Source organism: Alnus glutinosa, chromosome 4, assembly GCF_958979055.1.
Source record: "Alnus glutinosa chromosome 4, dhAlnGlut1.1, whole genome shotgun sequence".
Lineage (NCBI taxonomy): Eukaryota > Viridiplantae > Streptophyta > Magnoliopsida > Fagales > Betulaceae > Alnus > Alnus glutinosa.
The window spans coordinates 2,051,751-2,066,617 of record NC_084889.1 but is presented as its reverse complement, the minus strand read 5'-3'; the positions used below and the strand labels follow the sequence as shown (position 1 = coordinate 2,066,617).

Genomic DNA, 14,867 nt, shown 5'->3' with positions numbered 1-14,867 from the left:
GACAGATCGATTTGATGTTTCTGGTCAGGAAACTTTTAGCAAAAGTGCCGAATGGAATTGCAACTTCTAAATAGGTCGTTGCCCCTATTGTGCAAGCATCTTAATTATGACACTGTAACTATAAATGTTTCGAGAAACCATATAGAATGCCCCAATTTTCCACGTTGTGGAAAGGTAGATCGAAAGAAACAAATCGACCCCCTCGTAAAAAATGTAGAAAGCACAAAATATTAAACACGTACAAAAAAGAAAAATGGCAATTGATCGACAAATTAAGAATAATAATAAAAAAAAGAAAAGAAAGAGAAAACAGTGGCATGCAAAACGAACTCGGTTGGGAAGTTTCAGTTCAAATCTAACTTGTTGTCCCAGCAGGCCTAGTTGCACCTTTTTCAACAGTGGGGTTTCACACACCAATGCAAAATCCCCTTCAATACACCCATAGAGCTCCATGCCAAAGTAGCTGAGCATATACATGAGCTCAAAAGCTGTCCTAATCCCTGAAGAAAATCCAAATACCTCTCTCTCCTTCCTTTCACGACCCCATCTGTCAGCTTGTTAAGTCTCTCTCTTTCTCTCTCTCTCTCTCTATGTTTGTCTTTGTGGGTGGCGTGTCAATGTAGATTAATAGTAGTACTTCAAACTATCACTCAAAAAATCTCTCTTTAGAACCCATCTTGAAACCGATTGATCGGTGGTGGAGGATCCAATCGTTGCTGTGTCGTCCCTGAAAAGCTCCGGCCCCAATTCAATCCCTCCTCCAGATTCTGCAGTGACCCGTCTCTACCAGAACCTCCCTCTCCTCCTCCTCCTCCTCCTCCCACTGCCGATCCTTGCAAGTCCGCGCCCGGCCGGCTGCCACCCGGCGGAAACCCTTGTCCGACAGGTGCACCAATGCAAGTGTAACTAGAGTCTGCTCCGCCATAGTTTATGTTTGGGAGGCTGCATTGTTGGTTACTGCTGAGAACATGGCCGACATAGTAATCGTTCATTGGATGTTGAGGATAAGGCGTAGGAAAGGACATGGGGCGCGACGGAGAGGAGTATAAATATGTTTGAGGTGGTTGTGGTGCTAACTGGGTGGATGGAGAACCGGTGAAGAATCTCGGGAACCTGAGAGCCATTGTTGGGTCTCCGATGTTGCCTGCTGGATGGTAGCCTCCTGGTGTGACTGGTTGGCAGCAGCTAAGATCACAATATCAGGAGGGCATCCTTAATTAATTACTTTACTTGAAGTGGCTAGAATAACAAGAAAAGATTAATTTTTCATTGGCCAAATTAAAACTTTCTTCCTGTTTGATCAAATCAAGTGAGTAACTCAAAATAGCATATGGGTCATTTGATTTGTCTATTCTTTTCGCCTTAAAAATTCTTATAAACAAGAAGAAAACGATAGAAAAGAGGTAGTGAAGAAAGAAAGCGATGGGGCATTATAAAATATGTACATACCTCAGGTGAGGAGCCCCTTGGGCGACCAGGGTATCGGTACTGAAGACCAGCTGACGAGCCCGGTTCAGTGTCTCTGTCTCCCTCTCTGACCATCCAACACACAAATCAAATCAAATCAAATCAAATCAAATTCAACAGCCTCACACCAAGAATTTCAGCAAACTTTCCCGACTTTGTTTTCCTAAAGATTGACATGACCACGCTTCATGGGCAAATCATCGTCTCAAAAATATATATAATAAAAACACTAGCTAGTAGCTAGCTAGGAACTTTGCTCAACGGAAAGGAACTGAACTGAAAGGACTTGCCTTGGCGGTGACGGTTCATGTGTCCCCCGAGAGCCTGGGATTTGCAGAACTTGAGGGAACAAAACCTACACTCATAGACCTTCCCACACTCGTCTTTTCCATCCTTTCCGCCGCTCTTCTTTTTCCTGTAGCCTGCAACCAAAACGACCAGTTAAAGTAACTTGGAAGAGACCCCCCTTAGCCCTAAAGCCCAACCCTAATTACCCAAGTCGCCAATGATACCAACAAGTGTAATGTTGAACCAATGGTCTTTAGCTCCTATTTCAAAATAGAGAAGAAAAAGAAAAAGAGGAAACTTTCCTTGATTTTATGTTTATTATGTTGCTAAAATTAAAGAAAATGGGTATTAATTAGTTTGAGGGAGAAAAAAAGAAAGAAAGTAGTACCGGATGAGGAGCTGTCGTCGAAGGCCTGTTTACCATGATCTCTAAAATCATCAGGCAAGTTGTTTAGGTCCAAGGGGTTCCCCTCGGGTCTCCTGCAAAACAACAAAGAGCAAAAGCCACAAAAAGAGAGAGTTAAGAGAACATTGGGTAGTAGTAGAGGAGAAGATAATTAGTAGTTTGAAGCTCATGTTGTGGGGAAGACCTACATGGTACCGACAGAGAAAGACAGAAAAATATGAGGTTAACAATCTTTCAGATGGGAAGATAACACTAAAGCTTTTAGAAAAATTATAGGACTTTCAGTTTGAGACTGCAATATAGAGGCTAGTTGAGTGATGGTGGTAGAAAAAGAGCTTTGAAAGTTCTCTATCAGTTCCTCTGCTCTGCTCTCTGTCTCTCTCTCAGAAAATTGAAAGAACAAATTAAAGGGACAGTGGGTCTCGTGACTTTAAAAAGAGGCAAGTGTGGGGGCGGAGAGAGGGCTTAGATATTTGGTATATATGTGTCATTTGGTTTGGTTGAGACGGGAGGGAATGAGAGGGACGTTGCTTTAATTAGTTTTGCCTTTACTCGAGGGGGGCTAGGTCTATTGCTCTACAAACTACTAGTATCTTGTCCAATGATATCCCCAAATGCATATATTAGTTATCAGATCGCCATAAAACAATTTCACCAGAAGATGGATCGCAATCAAATATTGCTCATGTCCTTTTTGTACATCGATCTGATCTAGCATTAAAGCAAACTCCCCCAGCAAATGAAAGATGACATTTATTATATACCTTAAGGGCCGATGAAGACAAACCTTGCCTTGCAGACATATGCTGCTGTAGTTCTTTTCATGCTTGAGAAGAGCATATTGCAATGCTAAAAGATCGATTGTGGTCCACATGCATGATACCCTGAGATTGCCATGGATCATGGAAGTGTTACTATCAAATTCTAATTACTAGGGTTTTTCTCATCTTAGCCACAATGGACTCACTCGATATCCCTCGAATCTGGTTGTTTTTTTCTTTGGAAGCTTTCCCAGTTGCTTCATCAAGGACATAGTCGTTTTCAATCAATTTGAACATCAAGTGGTTTTATTTTCATTTCTTTTCTTTTCTATTGCTATTTAATTTGTCTCTTCTACCAATTAATAGCTGTAGTTTAAATTGAACATCACGTGTATTCCCAGAGTATCCAAGTATATGATTCTTACAATGGAGATTGTGCACAAGCCCGCAACAAATCTCCTTCAATTCATTCTGAGCTGAACCAAGCATATATAATATATGACAAACTATATACTTATTAATTAAGTAGCCTATCGAGTGAAGTATCCGGATGCAGCGCAGCTTGTTCTGATACCAACTGATCATGCAATTTTGCATAATAAGAAGCATAATCTGCCAACATAATAATTAACTCATAAATTTTTATAATTTTTTTTTTTTCAAAAAAAAAAAAAAATCTAAGAATTATATGGAATAGGGGAAAAAAAATCTTTTAATAATGTCTCATATTGATAAAACTGAAAAATAACATCAACTAAAATTAAAACTGGTCGGTCAACCTGCCCTTATTAATTATGCTTAGATAAGTAGTTTAGAGTTAATTCAACCCTAAAAGTAAAATTACAAAAATAGCCTTTATTTAAAAGTAAAATTACAAAAATAACCTTTATTTAAAACTGTCTCAAATTTGCTCGAGCGAAGTTTATGTCTTGCGATTAGACGCAATCTCGCTCAAGTGAATGTCAAGCAAACTTCCTGAACCAAATTTTTGTACTTTTGCTAACGGCCAATTTTGACCTAGTGAACATTGGAATTGGAATTTTTTGTCAAATACAAAATTGTAGCCATTTCGGTAAGCTTTCTAATGGCATCAAGCTTGCCTTCATATAATATCGGAATCAACATATATGGCCATTTTATTGTGCCTAGTTTGCTTGTTTTCATGCTTATCGATCAATTTGCTATAGTTGCATGAAGTCACGTGCAATCTGATATGCATCATTATTCCCAAGTTGAAGAGAACTTAGCTTTGAATTCGAATAATCTTTCCCTCGATTTTCAGATGCCCAATCGATACCTTCCATCTTGTTCTTCTGATCAATAACAAAAGATGAACCACCACACCAATCATCTTTCCTTTCGTCCATAATAAAAATGGTGTGGAGCAAACTCAAATGCACAATCTATGTGGCTCTGATTGATATCAGAGGAGAAAAACTTACAATTGACCATAACATGACTCTGATGAAATTCTTCACACCAACTTGAAATAAATTAATTTTCACATGTTCTATATTTATTTTCATCGACTCGCTCTCCATAAAAATTTCCCAAAAATAATCAATTATTTCTTGACCCCACGACAAATCAAATTTTCCTCTAATATGTCAAAGCTAACATCAAGATTTTAGTTTGAAAAACTTGATAGAAAATTTTCAACCTCAAAAAAATTGACAAAATTAATTTTTCAAGAGCCTATTATGGTACTTTACTCTTTGGACTTTAATTTCATCAAACATATGATATGTATCCCATTTTTCGTCAGCTTATTGATCGATTATATGACAAAGAACTTATCTTCGCAAAATTTTCACCATTGAAATCAGTATCATAGATTAGTAGGTAATTCCAATTCATTGAACATTGAAAAGGATCTTCAAATTCCTTCACGTTGAAACTCCCCATCGACAATATCCTCGCCATCCTCCTTCGCGAAAACCGGATTTGGTTGATGGCGATGCCCATTAACAACGGCTAAGGTGACAATTAATCTGATCAGCCAATTCATTGAATCGTTTGCCAAACAATTCAAATCGATCACAAAACAAACCAAGTCACTCCTTCATTCGCTACTAACATGCCTCTGGTTGCTCGTATCAACATCTCACACAACCAGTTACATGCAACATGTCCACTGCAGAATGTCGTAGCAAGAAGCACACAGATCAACAATGTGATATCCAGGCTGTCACCTAGAGAGCACATGCTCTATTGTTTTTCATCACATGTTGTATTAGCTGTAGTTAATTAGATGTTGTATTAACTATAGTTAGTTAGATGTTAATCAGTGTGGTTTATTACAACGTAGCTTAGTCTTCAAGTTTCTGCAAGTTGTATAAAAGATATACTTGATAATTATTCAATACAAGTTACAGATTTCATTCCCATTCTCTGTTTTCTCTGTTTTCACCTAAACCGTTCGGTTATTGATATGGTATCAGAGCTCTTCTGAAATTCCTTCCATAGCGACTGTTTCACAAGATTCTTCTTCTTCTTCCCTTATTGACAATTTCTCTAATCCTTTTTTTCTGCACAATGGCGATAGTCCTGGTGCAATTCTAGTTTCTCAACCACTGATTGGTGAGAACTATAATACCTGGAGTAGGTCTATGACCATGGCATTGCGAGCCAAAAATAAACTCAAGTTTGTTGATGGAACTTTGATCAAGCCGTCTGATCCAGATGGAGCAGAAGCTTGGACTCGATGTAATGATATGATTTTGTCGTGGATTTTGAATTCTCTTTCAAAGGAAATAGCTGCAAGTGTTATATACATTAACACATGTTCTGAAATGTGGATGGATTTGAAGGAGAGATTTTCCAAGAAGAATGGACCTAGATTGTTCCAATTGCAGAAATCCATTTCTGCTCTTGCTCAAGATAATCTCTCGGTAAGTGCTTATTTCACCCGTCTGAAGTCACTTTGGGATGAATTGAGTAATTACAGGCCAATTCCGACCTGTACATGCTCTCCGTCGTGTTCTTGTGGAGCCTTGAGTTCTGTTGTTGCAAATTATAATCAAGAATACATATTTCAGTTCTTGATGGGTCTCAATGACTCTTTCTCTAATATCAGAGGTCAAATTCTCTTAATTGATCCTCTACCTTCAATCAACAAGGTGTTTTCCTTGGTTGTTCAAGAAGAAAGCCAAAGAGAAGTGTTTCTCGGAACTTTAACCCATGATACGGCAGCCTTGATGAGTAAGGCTATACCAGTGCAGCAGAATAAGTTTACCAAGTCTTATAATCAAAAAGAGAGACCGATTTGTTCTCATTGCGGTATTGCTGGACATACCGTGGATAAGTGCTATAAATTGCACGGCTATCCCCCTGGATTCAAGTTCACAAAGCGGCCATCCTCTACTGGTTTTGCTGATAAACCAAGTGCTTATTCGGTGCTGCATTCTCAAGAAGAAATTGCTGATAATTCCTCACAACCATTGCCACAACTGCCATTCACTGCAGAACAATACCATCAGCTTTTAGCTCTTATCAAGCCTCAAGCTGAATCTTCTCATGCTTCCGCCAATCAAGTAGGTATGATACCTACAAATCAAGATCATCTCTTTTCCAAAATGACAGGTATTTTTGCTTTCACTTCTGTTATTCATTCCAAATATTCTGTTTTTCATTCTCAATTTATCAAAACCAATCAGTTTCATAATCCAAAGGATTCTCCTTGGATTATTGACACTGGTGCTACTGACCATATGGTCAATAGCATCTCCTTTTTTACCACCATCACAGCCACTGTTTCCACCTCTGTCACTTTGCCAAATGGTGAACTTGTTAGTGTCACTCATATAGGTACCATCAAAATTTCAGAACACTTAATCCTAACCAATGTACTTTGTGTCCCCTCCTTTTCTTTCAATCTCATATCTGCAAGCAAGTTGATTAAATATCTTGCATGCTGTCTCATTTTCATTGCTAATCACTGTTTCATACAGAATTTGGTCACATGGAAAACGATTGGAGTGGGTGAAGAAAGAGGAGGCCTATTTTACTTGTTGCAAGCACCAAGAGCAAATGTTCATTCTCGGGTTCTTGCTGTTTCTCTTAAGAATCCCTCCTCTGATCTATGGCATTATAGATTAGGTCATCTGTCTACTTCTCGGCAGAATATGTTGCATGCTTTAATTCCTTCTATTTTTGTTGACTCTAATAAGGTCTGTAATGTTTGTCCTATGGCCAAACAACGACACTTACCTTTTCCTGTTAGTACCACTGTTTCTAAAAATCCTTTTGATCTTGTACATGTTGACATTTGGGGTCCTTTTTCAGTTCAATCAATAAATGGCTCTCGTTCCTTTTTGACCATTGTTGATGATTTTAGTAGATACACTTGGATATATCTTATGCACAATAAATCTCAATCTCGATCAATTGTTCAATCTTTCTTTACTATGGTTAACACTCAATTTAACCTCAAAATTAAATCTTTGAGATCTGATAATGGGGTTGAATTTCAAATGAATGATTTTTTTTCTCATCAAGGAACTCTACATCAACTAAGTTGTGTAGAGACTCCTCAACAAAACTCAGTTGTTGAAAGAAAGCATCAACACCTATTGAATGTAGCTCGAGCTTTGAGATTCCAAGCTCATCTTCCTTTGAGTTTTTGGGGTGATTGTGTATTGACTGCCACTCATATTATCAACCGCATTCCCTCTCCCCTTCTGTCAAACAGATCTCCCTTTGAGCTTCTATTTTCTATTCCTCCTAACTACTCCCATCTTCGAGTTTTTGGTTGTCTAGCCTTCGCTTCTACCCTTACTCGTGACAGAACCAAATTTGATTCTCGGTCAATTCCTTCCATATTCATTGGCTATCCCCATGGAACTAAAGGTTACAAGCTTTTTAGCTTAATCACCAAATCAGTTTTTGTCTCACGCAATGTGATTTTTCATGAACACATATTTCCATATGCTTCAAGAATGATACACACTGATTCTCAGGGAGTTATTCTTCCTTCATCTCCTTCCTTCCAAGATTCTCCATCTACTTCTTTTCCTTCTTTTATTCCTGATTGTACTCCTACTCCTATTTCTTTACCTCCACTTGATGATAACCATACATCCTGTTCAGATGTTCCTGTCTCTTCTTATGATGTTCCCATTTCTTCTCCTGACATCTCTTCTCAACCTCCACCTACTTCTTTACCTCTTAGGCATTCTACTCGGCCTAAGAATGCTCCTAAGTACTTGCAGCAATACCATTGTCATTTAGCTTCTCTTCCAAACTCACTGAAGTCGTTTCCAACGACCAAAGCTGGCAATGATACAGGTAATCCTTATAGCTTATCCTCTGTTCTTTCATATGATCGTTTATCCCCTTCTCATAAACATTTTAGTTTGTCTATTTCTTCTCATTATGAACCAAAGTTTTTTCATCAAGCTGTCAAATTTCCACATTGGCGTGAGGCCATGAATGCAGAAATTTCTGCTTTACAGCAGAACAACACTTGGTTTTTGACCTCTCTTCCACCGGGTAAACGGGCCATTGGGTGTAAATGGGTATATAAAGTGAAGCTCAAGGCTGATGGAAGTGTAGAGCGTTACAAAGCACGTCTTGTAGCTAAAGGATACACTCAGTCCGAAGGGTTGGACTACCATGAAACTTTCTCACCCGTGGCTAAGCTTACTACTGTTCGGTGTCTATTAGCTCTTGCTGCAGCTAAAAATTGGACTCTTCACCAATTAGATGTTAATAATGCTTTTTTGCATGGGGAATTGGATGAAGAGGTCTATATGACTCCACCTCCGGGTTTTGCTGCCAAGGGGGAGTCTCAAGTATGTAAGCTTATTAAATCTCTCTATGGATTGAAGCAGGCTTCTAGACAATGGTTCTCTAAATTTTCTACTACTCTGCTCAATCACGGTTTTACTCAGTCTAAAGCTGACTATTCTCTCTTTACTCGCATTCAAGGATCTTCTTTTATTGCTCTTCTAGTTTATGTTGATGACATAATACTAGCCAGTAATGATCCTGCAGCAATTTCTGATTTGACAATATTCCTTGATCAGAAATTCAAACTCAAGGACTTGGGTTCTCTCAAATATTTTTTGGGGTTAGAAGTGGCTCGGTCTGCTCAAGGTATTTCTATTTGTCAACGCAAATATGCTCTAGAAATACTTGAAGATGCTGGACTATTGGCTTGTAAACCTGCCAAGTTCCCTATGGAACAGAATCTTAAACTTTCCAGCAAGGATGGTGTTCTTTTGGAAGATCCTTCTAGCTATAGACGCCTTGTAGGAAGGTTGATCTATCTTACTATTACCCGTCCTGATTTAACATTTGTTGTCCAACATCTCAGCCAGTTTATGCAGGAACCTCGGCAACCACATTTAGATGCTGCTCATAGATTACTGAGATATATCAAGCACTCTCCAGGACAAGGACTTTTATTTCCTTCTAATTCTGATCTTCATCTCAAAGCATTTTGTGATGCTAATTAGGCAGGGTGTCCAGATACTCGTCGATCAGTAACCGGTTATTGTGTTTTTCTTGGAGAGTCCTTAATCTCTTGGAAGTCCAAGAAGCAGCAGACAGTCTCCCGGTCCTCTGCTGAATCTGAGTATAGGGCCATGGCTTCTACCTGTTGTGAGTTAATATGGCTGTCACTACAAGAAATTTGGTCTTTAGCAACGACAATTTGTCGTTGCTAATAGTATACAAGTCGTTGCTAATTACTTTTAGCGACGACATATCGTTGCCGATAAGTCATTGCAAAAAGATGGTCTTTGTTGCTCATCAGCAACGACTTTTTGTCGTTGCTGATAAGCTTGGTGTCGTCGCAATCAGTGTCGTTGCTGATATTGTCTGATATTGTACACTTATCAGCAACAACATTTGAGTCGTTGCTGATAGTGTGAATTATCAGCAACGACACACTGATGTCGTTGCTGATAGTGGGTTATCAACAACGACACTAATGTGGTTGCTGACAATCCACATTTATTACAACTTATTAACAACAGTCTCAGGTCGTTGCTAATAATATTTATTTATTTATTTTTGTTAAATTTTTATTTTATTTATATGATTATCAATGTTAAATTTGCCATTAAATTCCTACACCATACAAAATATTTCACTCTCTTTGAATAAAATATGATTTACATTTAATTAAAAATATGAATTACAAGAAGTATATATATGTTCAAGCCTAGCAACTAAAGTTCACATTGAACATAAATTACACTCAATGATTACACTTTATTCTACATTGTTTGATACACAGTTGCTTCTTCTTCTTCTTCTTCTTGGATCCATGTACTTGCTTTTTTGTCGTTAAAAGTTTTCTGTAAAGTTGAAAAAAGCACACTATATATAAGTAGAGTATAGATTGTCAAACATATAACAAATTATTATGATACCAAAAAAAAAAAAGGCATTTGATATAAATCACGAAATGGTGACCTATTCTAAATATGTCAAAAAAACATTAATTAGTATGTGCAAAACTAAATAGAAACTGAAAGAGGTGTGCATTAAGTAGATAGCCTTACATACCTTTCTAGAGAGAACCGTAAGAATATCCAACCACTCATGCGAGGATGGAAAATCAAAGAAATCACAAAAAAAAAAAAAAAAAAAAAAAAACACTAACCTCAACTCAGCTATTACATAACCATTATGTAACCATGATTTCAAGAATATGCCATGCTTTGTACTGTAGAGAAGGATTTCAAAAAAATACCGTTTCAGTTAGTTCATCAGAATATTTCTTCACTGTCTCCTCAAACTCCAAGCTATCATTCTCTAGAAAGAACTGCAAAACATTATCCACCTGCCAAAAAAAAGGCATAAAAACTTAATAAAACATGAAACCAATTCATCAAGTTGCTGAACCTAAGACTACCACATCAACTTTCAAAAATAGAAAAGGTAATGGAACATAATGCCCTCAATATATGCATGGCAGGAAGACACAAATAAAGATAATATATATATATATATATATATATATATATATATAACTGAGAAAATAAATTCAATATGAAAGACAAAAAAAAAAAAAAAATTAATTAATTCTTGTGCCTCTTTTTTTTTTTTTTTTTTTTTGGTCTAGAGTACAGGTAACCCTCAATTCAACTAAGCCAACTAGCAGTATTGGATTTTTCCTCCTCCTTTCTTCTTAATTTTTTTTTAAAAATAATTCAAAGACAAAGATTCACAACTTTGATTGCTTTAAATTTCTTGTGTTTTCTCAGTAATCAAACAGAGCGTAAACTAGCCAGAAATTGCATTAAATGTGAAGGAAAATAAGGCCTCTGTCACTTAATATCTGAAGCTACATAAGTAGACAACATCATCAAAACTGCGACCATTCTCTTAACTGTTGAGAAAACGACAGCAATGTACTTCCAATCCTCTCAGGTCCCAAAATAGTGATGATGATAATGAATCATAATTTCAAAACATGGAATTCTTTCTTCCTATTTTCCTGCATTTAAAGCAACTCGCTACTCTACACCACATGCAAGCAAGAAAGTGAGAGATCTTTTACAGTCGACAAATCCAACAAAAAGAATCGCCATTTCTTCTTTCGAAAATTGGCATTCTTCACATTCAGTTATCAATGTGATTATCTTGTAGCTGAGTAGCTCAAAGAGAGCTTTACCAAAAAAGAAAAGCACAGAAAAGAAAAAGCTTACACGGATCGCTGCAGGCTTTGAAGCTAGACATCACGATCTGAGCCAGAGGTTCTGGAATGCTCTTAAATGTTTTGCTTTGAGCTTATACAAGAGAGAGAGAGAGAGAGTTGCTCTGAGCTTATAGTAAGACTTTTGGAGAGAGAGAGAGAGATAAGAAAGTTACGATTTTTTCAAAAAAATCCCTGATAAGAAAGTTGAAGAGAGAAAGAGTGAAATTTTTTTTTCAAAAAAACAGGGGTGCGCGCGGGACACGAAATTTTTCGTGTCCCGCGCGCCAACACCCCCCCCCCCCCCCCCCCCAAAAGCTCCAATTAATATAAAAATTAAATTAAAAAAATAAAAGATTTAAAATTTTAAAATTATTTTTTCTTTTGATATATGACGAAAATTCTGTTAATAATTTTTTTAAAAAAAAAAAACAAAAAAACAAAAAAAGAAAAGAGAGATTTTCTAAAATAATTACTTTTTTAAAATGAGTTCATATTTTTATTTCAAAAAGTAAAATAAAATTTTAATCAAATGAGATTATTCTCAATTTAAAAAATAAAATTTAAGTTTTTTTTTTAAATAAAAATAAGTTTTTTAGTTTTTTTATTTTTAAATTTAAATTTTTATTTTTTTTTTATTTTTTTTAGTTTATATATAACGATTGATCGGACTAATTAATGCACTATGATTGATTAGAAAGTCAATCAATCATATTAATCTATCATGATCGATCAGTCTACTACATTGGGATTGATCGGACGTTTAATTGAACCTTCACTGTGTCAAGTCCAGTCGATCAAACTCTATCACGATCAATAGATCATCCAATCAATCATGATAGATCAATATGATCGATAGATCATCCGATCAATCATGGTAGATCATCTGATCGATCACAATAGATCATCTGATCAATCCTAATAGATCAATAGGATCGATAGATCATCCGATCAATCATGATAGATCATCTGATTGGTCGTGATAGATCATCCGATCATTCATGATAGATCCATAGGATCGATAGATCATTCAATCAATCATGGTAGATCATCCGATTAATCATGATAGATCTATAGGATCAATAGATCATCCGATCAATCATAATAGATCAATATGATCATTAGATCATCCGATCAATCATGGTAGATTATCTGATCGATCACAATAGATCATCTGATTAATCCCGATAGATCAATAGGATCGATAAATCATCCGATCAATCATGGTAGATCATCTAATCGGTCATGATATATCATCCGATTGATCATGGTAGATCAATAGGATTGATAGATCATCCGGTCAATCATGATAGATCATATGGTCGATCATTATAAATCATACGGTCGATCATGATAGATCATCCGATCAATCATGAAATATCAATAGAATCAATAGATTATCCGATCAATCATGGTAGATCATCCGATTAATCATGGTAGATCATCCAATCAATCATGATAGATCCATAGGAACGATAGATCATCCGATCAATCGTGATAGATCAATAGGATCGATAAATCATCAGATCAATCATGAAAGATCAATAGGATCAATAGACCATCCGATCAATCATGGTAGATCATCCGATCAATCACAATAGATCATTTGATCAATCCTGATAGATCAATAGGATCGATAGATCATCCGATCAATCATAGTAGATCATCTGATCGGTCATGATAGATCATCTGATCGATCATGATAGATCAATATGATCGTTAGATCATCGGATCAATCATGGTAGATCATCTGATCGATCATAATAGATCATCTGATCAATCCCGATAGATCAATAGGATCGATAAATCATCCGATCAATCATAGTAGATCATCTGATCGGTCATGATATATTATCTGATCGATCATGGTAGATCAATAGGATTGATAGATCATCCGGTCGATCATGATAGATCAATAGGATTGATAGATCATCCGGTCGATCATGATAGATCATCCGATCAATCATGGTAGATCATCCTATCGATCATGATAGATCAATAGGATCGATAAATCATTCGCTCAATCATGAAAGATCAATAGGATCGATAGATCATCCGATCAATCATGATAGGTCAATAAGATCGATAGATCATCCGATCAATCATGGTAGATCATCTGATCGATCATGATAGATCATATCATTATTATTTAGTGCGGTGTTAAATTTGATACGACATTAATAATTTAAATTTTTAAATTATTTTTGTTGAAAAAAAAAAATCATACCAACTTAGTAACGTGCAAGAATTTTGCATGCTACTATTCTAGTAATGTACAACAAATGATCGTCTAAAATTAATTGTTCAACAACCAATTAATTTAGATTTAAAATATTGATTTTTTGCATTATAAAAAAAAAAAGGAAAAAAAAATTGCTAAAAATTGAATAGAATGGTGCATATATAATAATAATAATAATAATAATAAAAACTTACAAAAAATACATTACAAGAAACTCTCTCTCTCTCTCTCTCTCTCTTTTTTTTTTTTTTTTTTTTTTTATATATAAATGTGGGTTTTAATTTTAATTTCAATTTTAAGATGTAACAGGTTATCAGCAACGAACCTTAAAATCGTTGCTTATAACGGTTATCAGCAACGACTTTTATGGTCGTTACTAATGACTAGGTATCAGCGACAACAATCAGTCGTTGCTTATGTGCTTTTATTTTTATTAATTTTAATAATCTGAAGACCAATAGCAACGACTATATAGTTGTTGCTAATAATTAATTATTAGCAACGACTTTAACAGTCGTTGGTAATGACACGGTATCAGCAACGACAATATGTCGTTGCTGATATGTTTTTTTTTTTTTTTTAGTTTTAATAATATGCAGAGTAATAGCAACGACCTTATAGTCGTTGCTAATAATAAATTAATAGCAACAACTTTAACAATCGTTGGTAATGACTTGGTATCAGCGACGACAATAAGTCGTTGCTGATATGTTTTTATTTTTTTTAGTTTTAATAATATGCAGAGAAATAGCAACGACCTTATAGTCGTTGCTGATAATCAATTATTAGCAACGACTTTGGTAGTCGTTGCTAATAATAGGGTATCAGCCACGATAATTAGTTGTCGCTGATGTACTTTTATTTTTATTAATTTTAATAATCTGCAAAGCAATAGCAACGACATTGTAGTCGTTGCTGATTAGTCACACATTAGCAACTACTCTAAAATGTCGTTGCTAATGAGTGACTAATCAGCAACGACATTTATATCGTCGCTGGTGATCTACATATCAACGACGATAATTGTCGTTGCTGATTTTAATTACTATTAGCAAC

At 36.0% G+C, this 14,867-nt stretch overlaps 1 protein-coding gene across 1 annotated transcript; it reads right to left on the bottom strand.

Annotated features, from left to right (window-relative positions):
* Positions 1-229: 229 nt before the first annotated feature.
* LOC133867483 (zinc finger protein JAGGED-like) lies at positions 230-2,534 on the bottom strand. Its single transcript, XM_062304261.1, has 5 exons — positions 2,350-2,534; positions 2,144-2,235; positions 1,758-1,889; positions 1,450-1,534; positions 230-1,185 (listed from the first exon to the last, which is right to left on the bottom strand). Coding segments are annotated over exons 1-5 (831 nt in total). The 5' UTR covers positions 2,352-2,534; the 3' UTR covers positions 230-665.
* Positions 2,535-14,867: the final 12,333 nt, after the last annotated feature.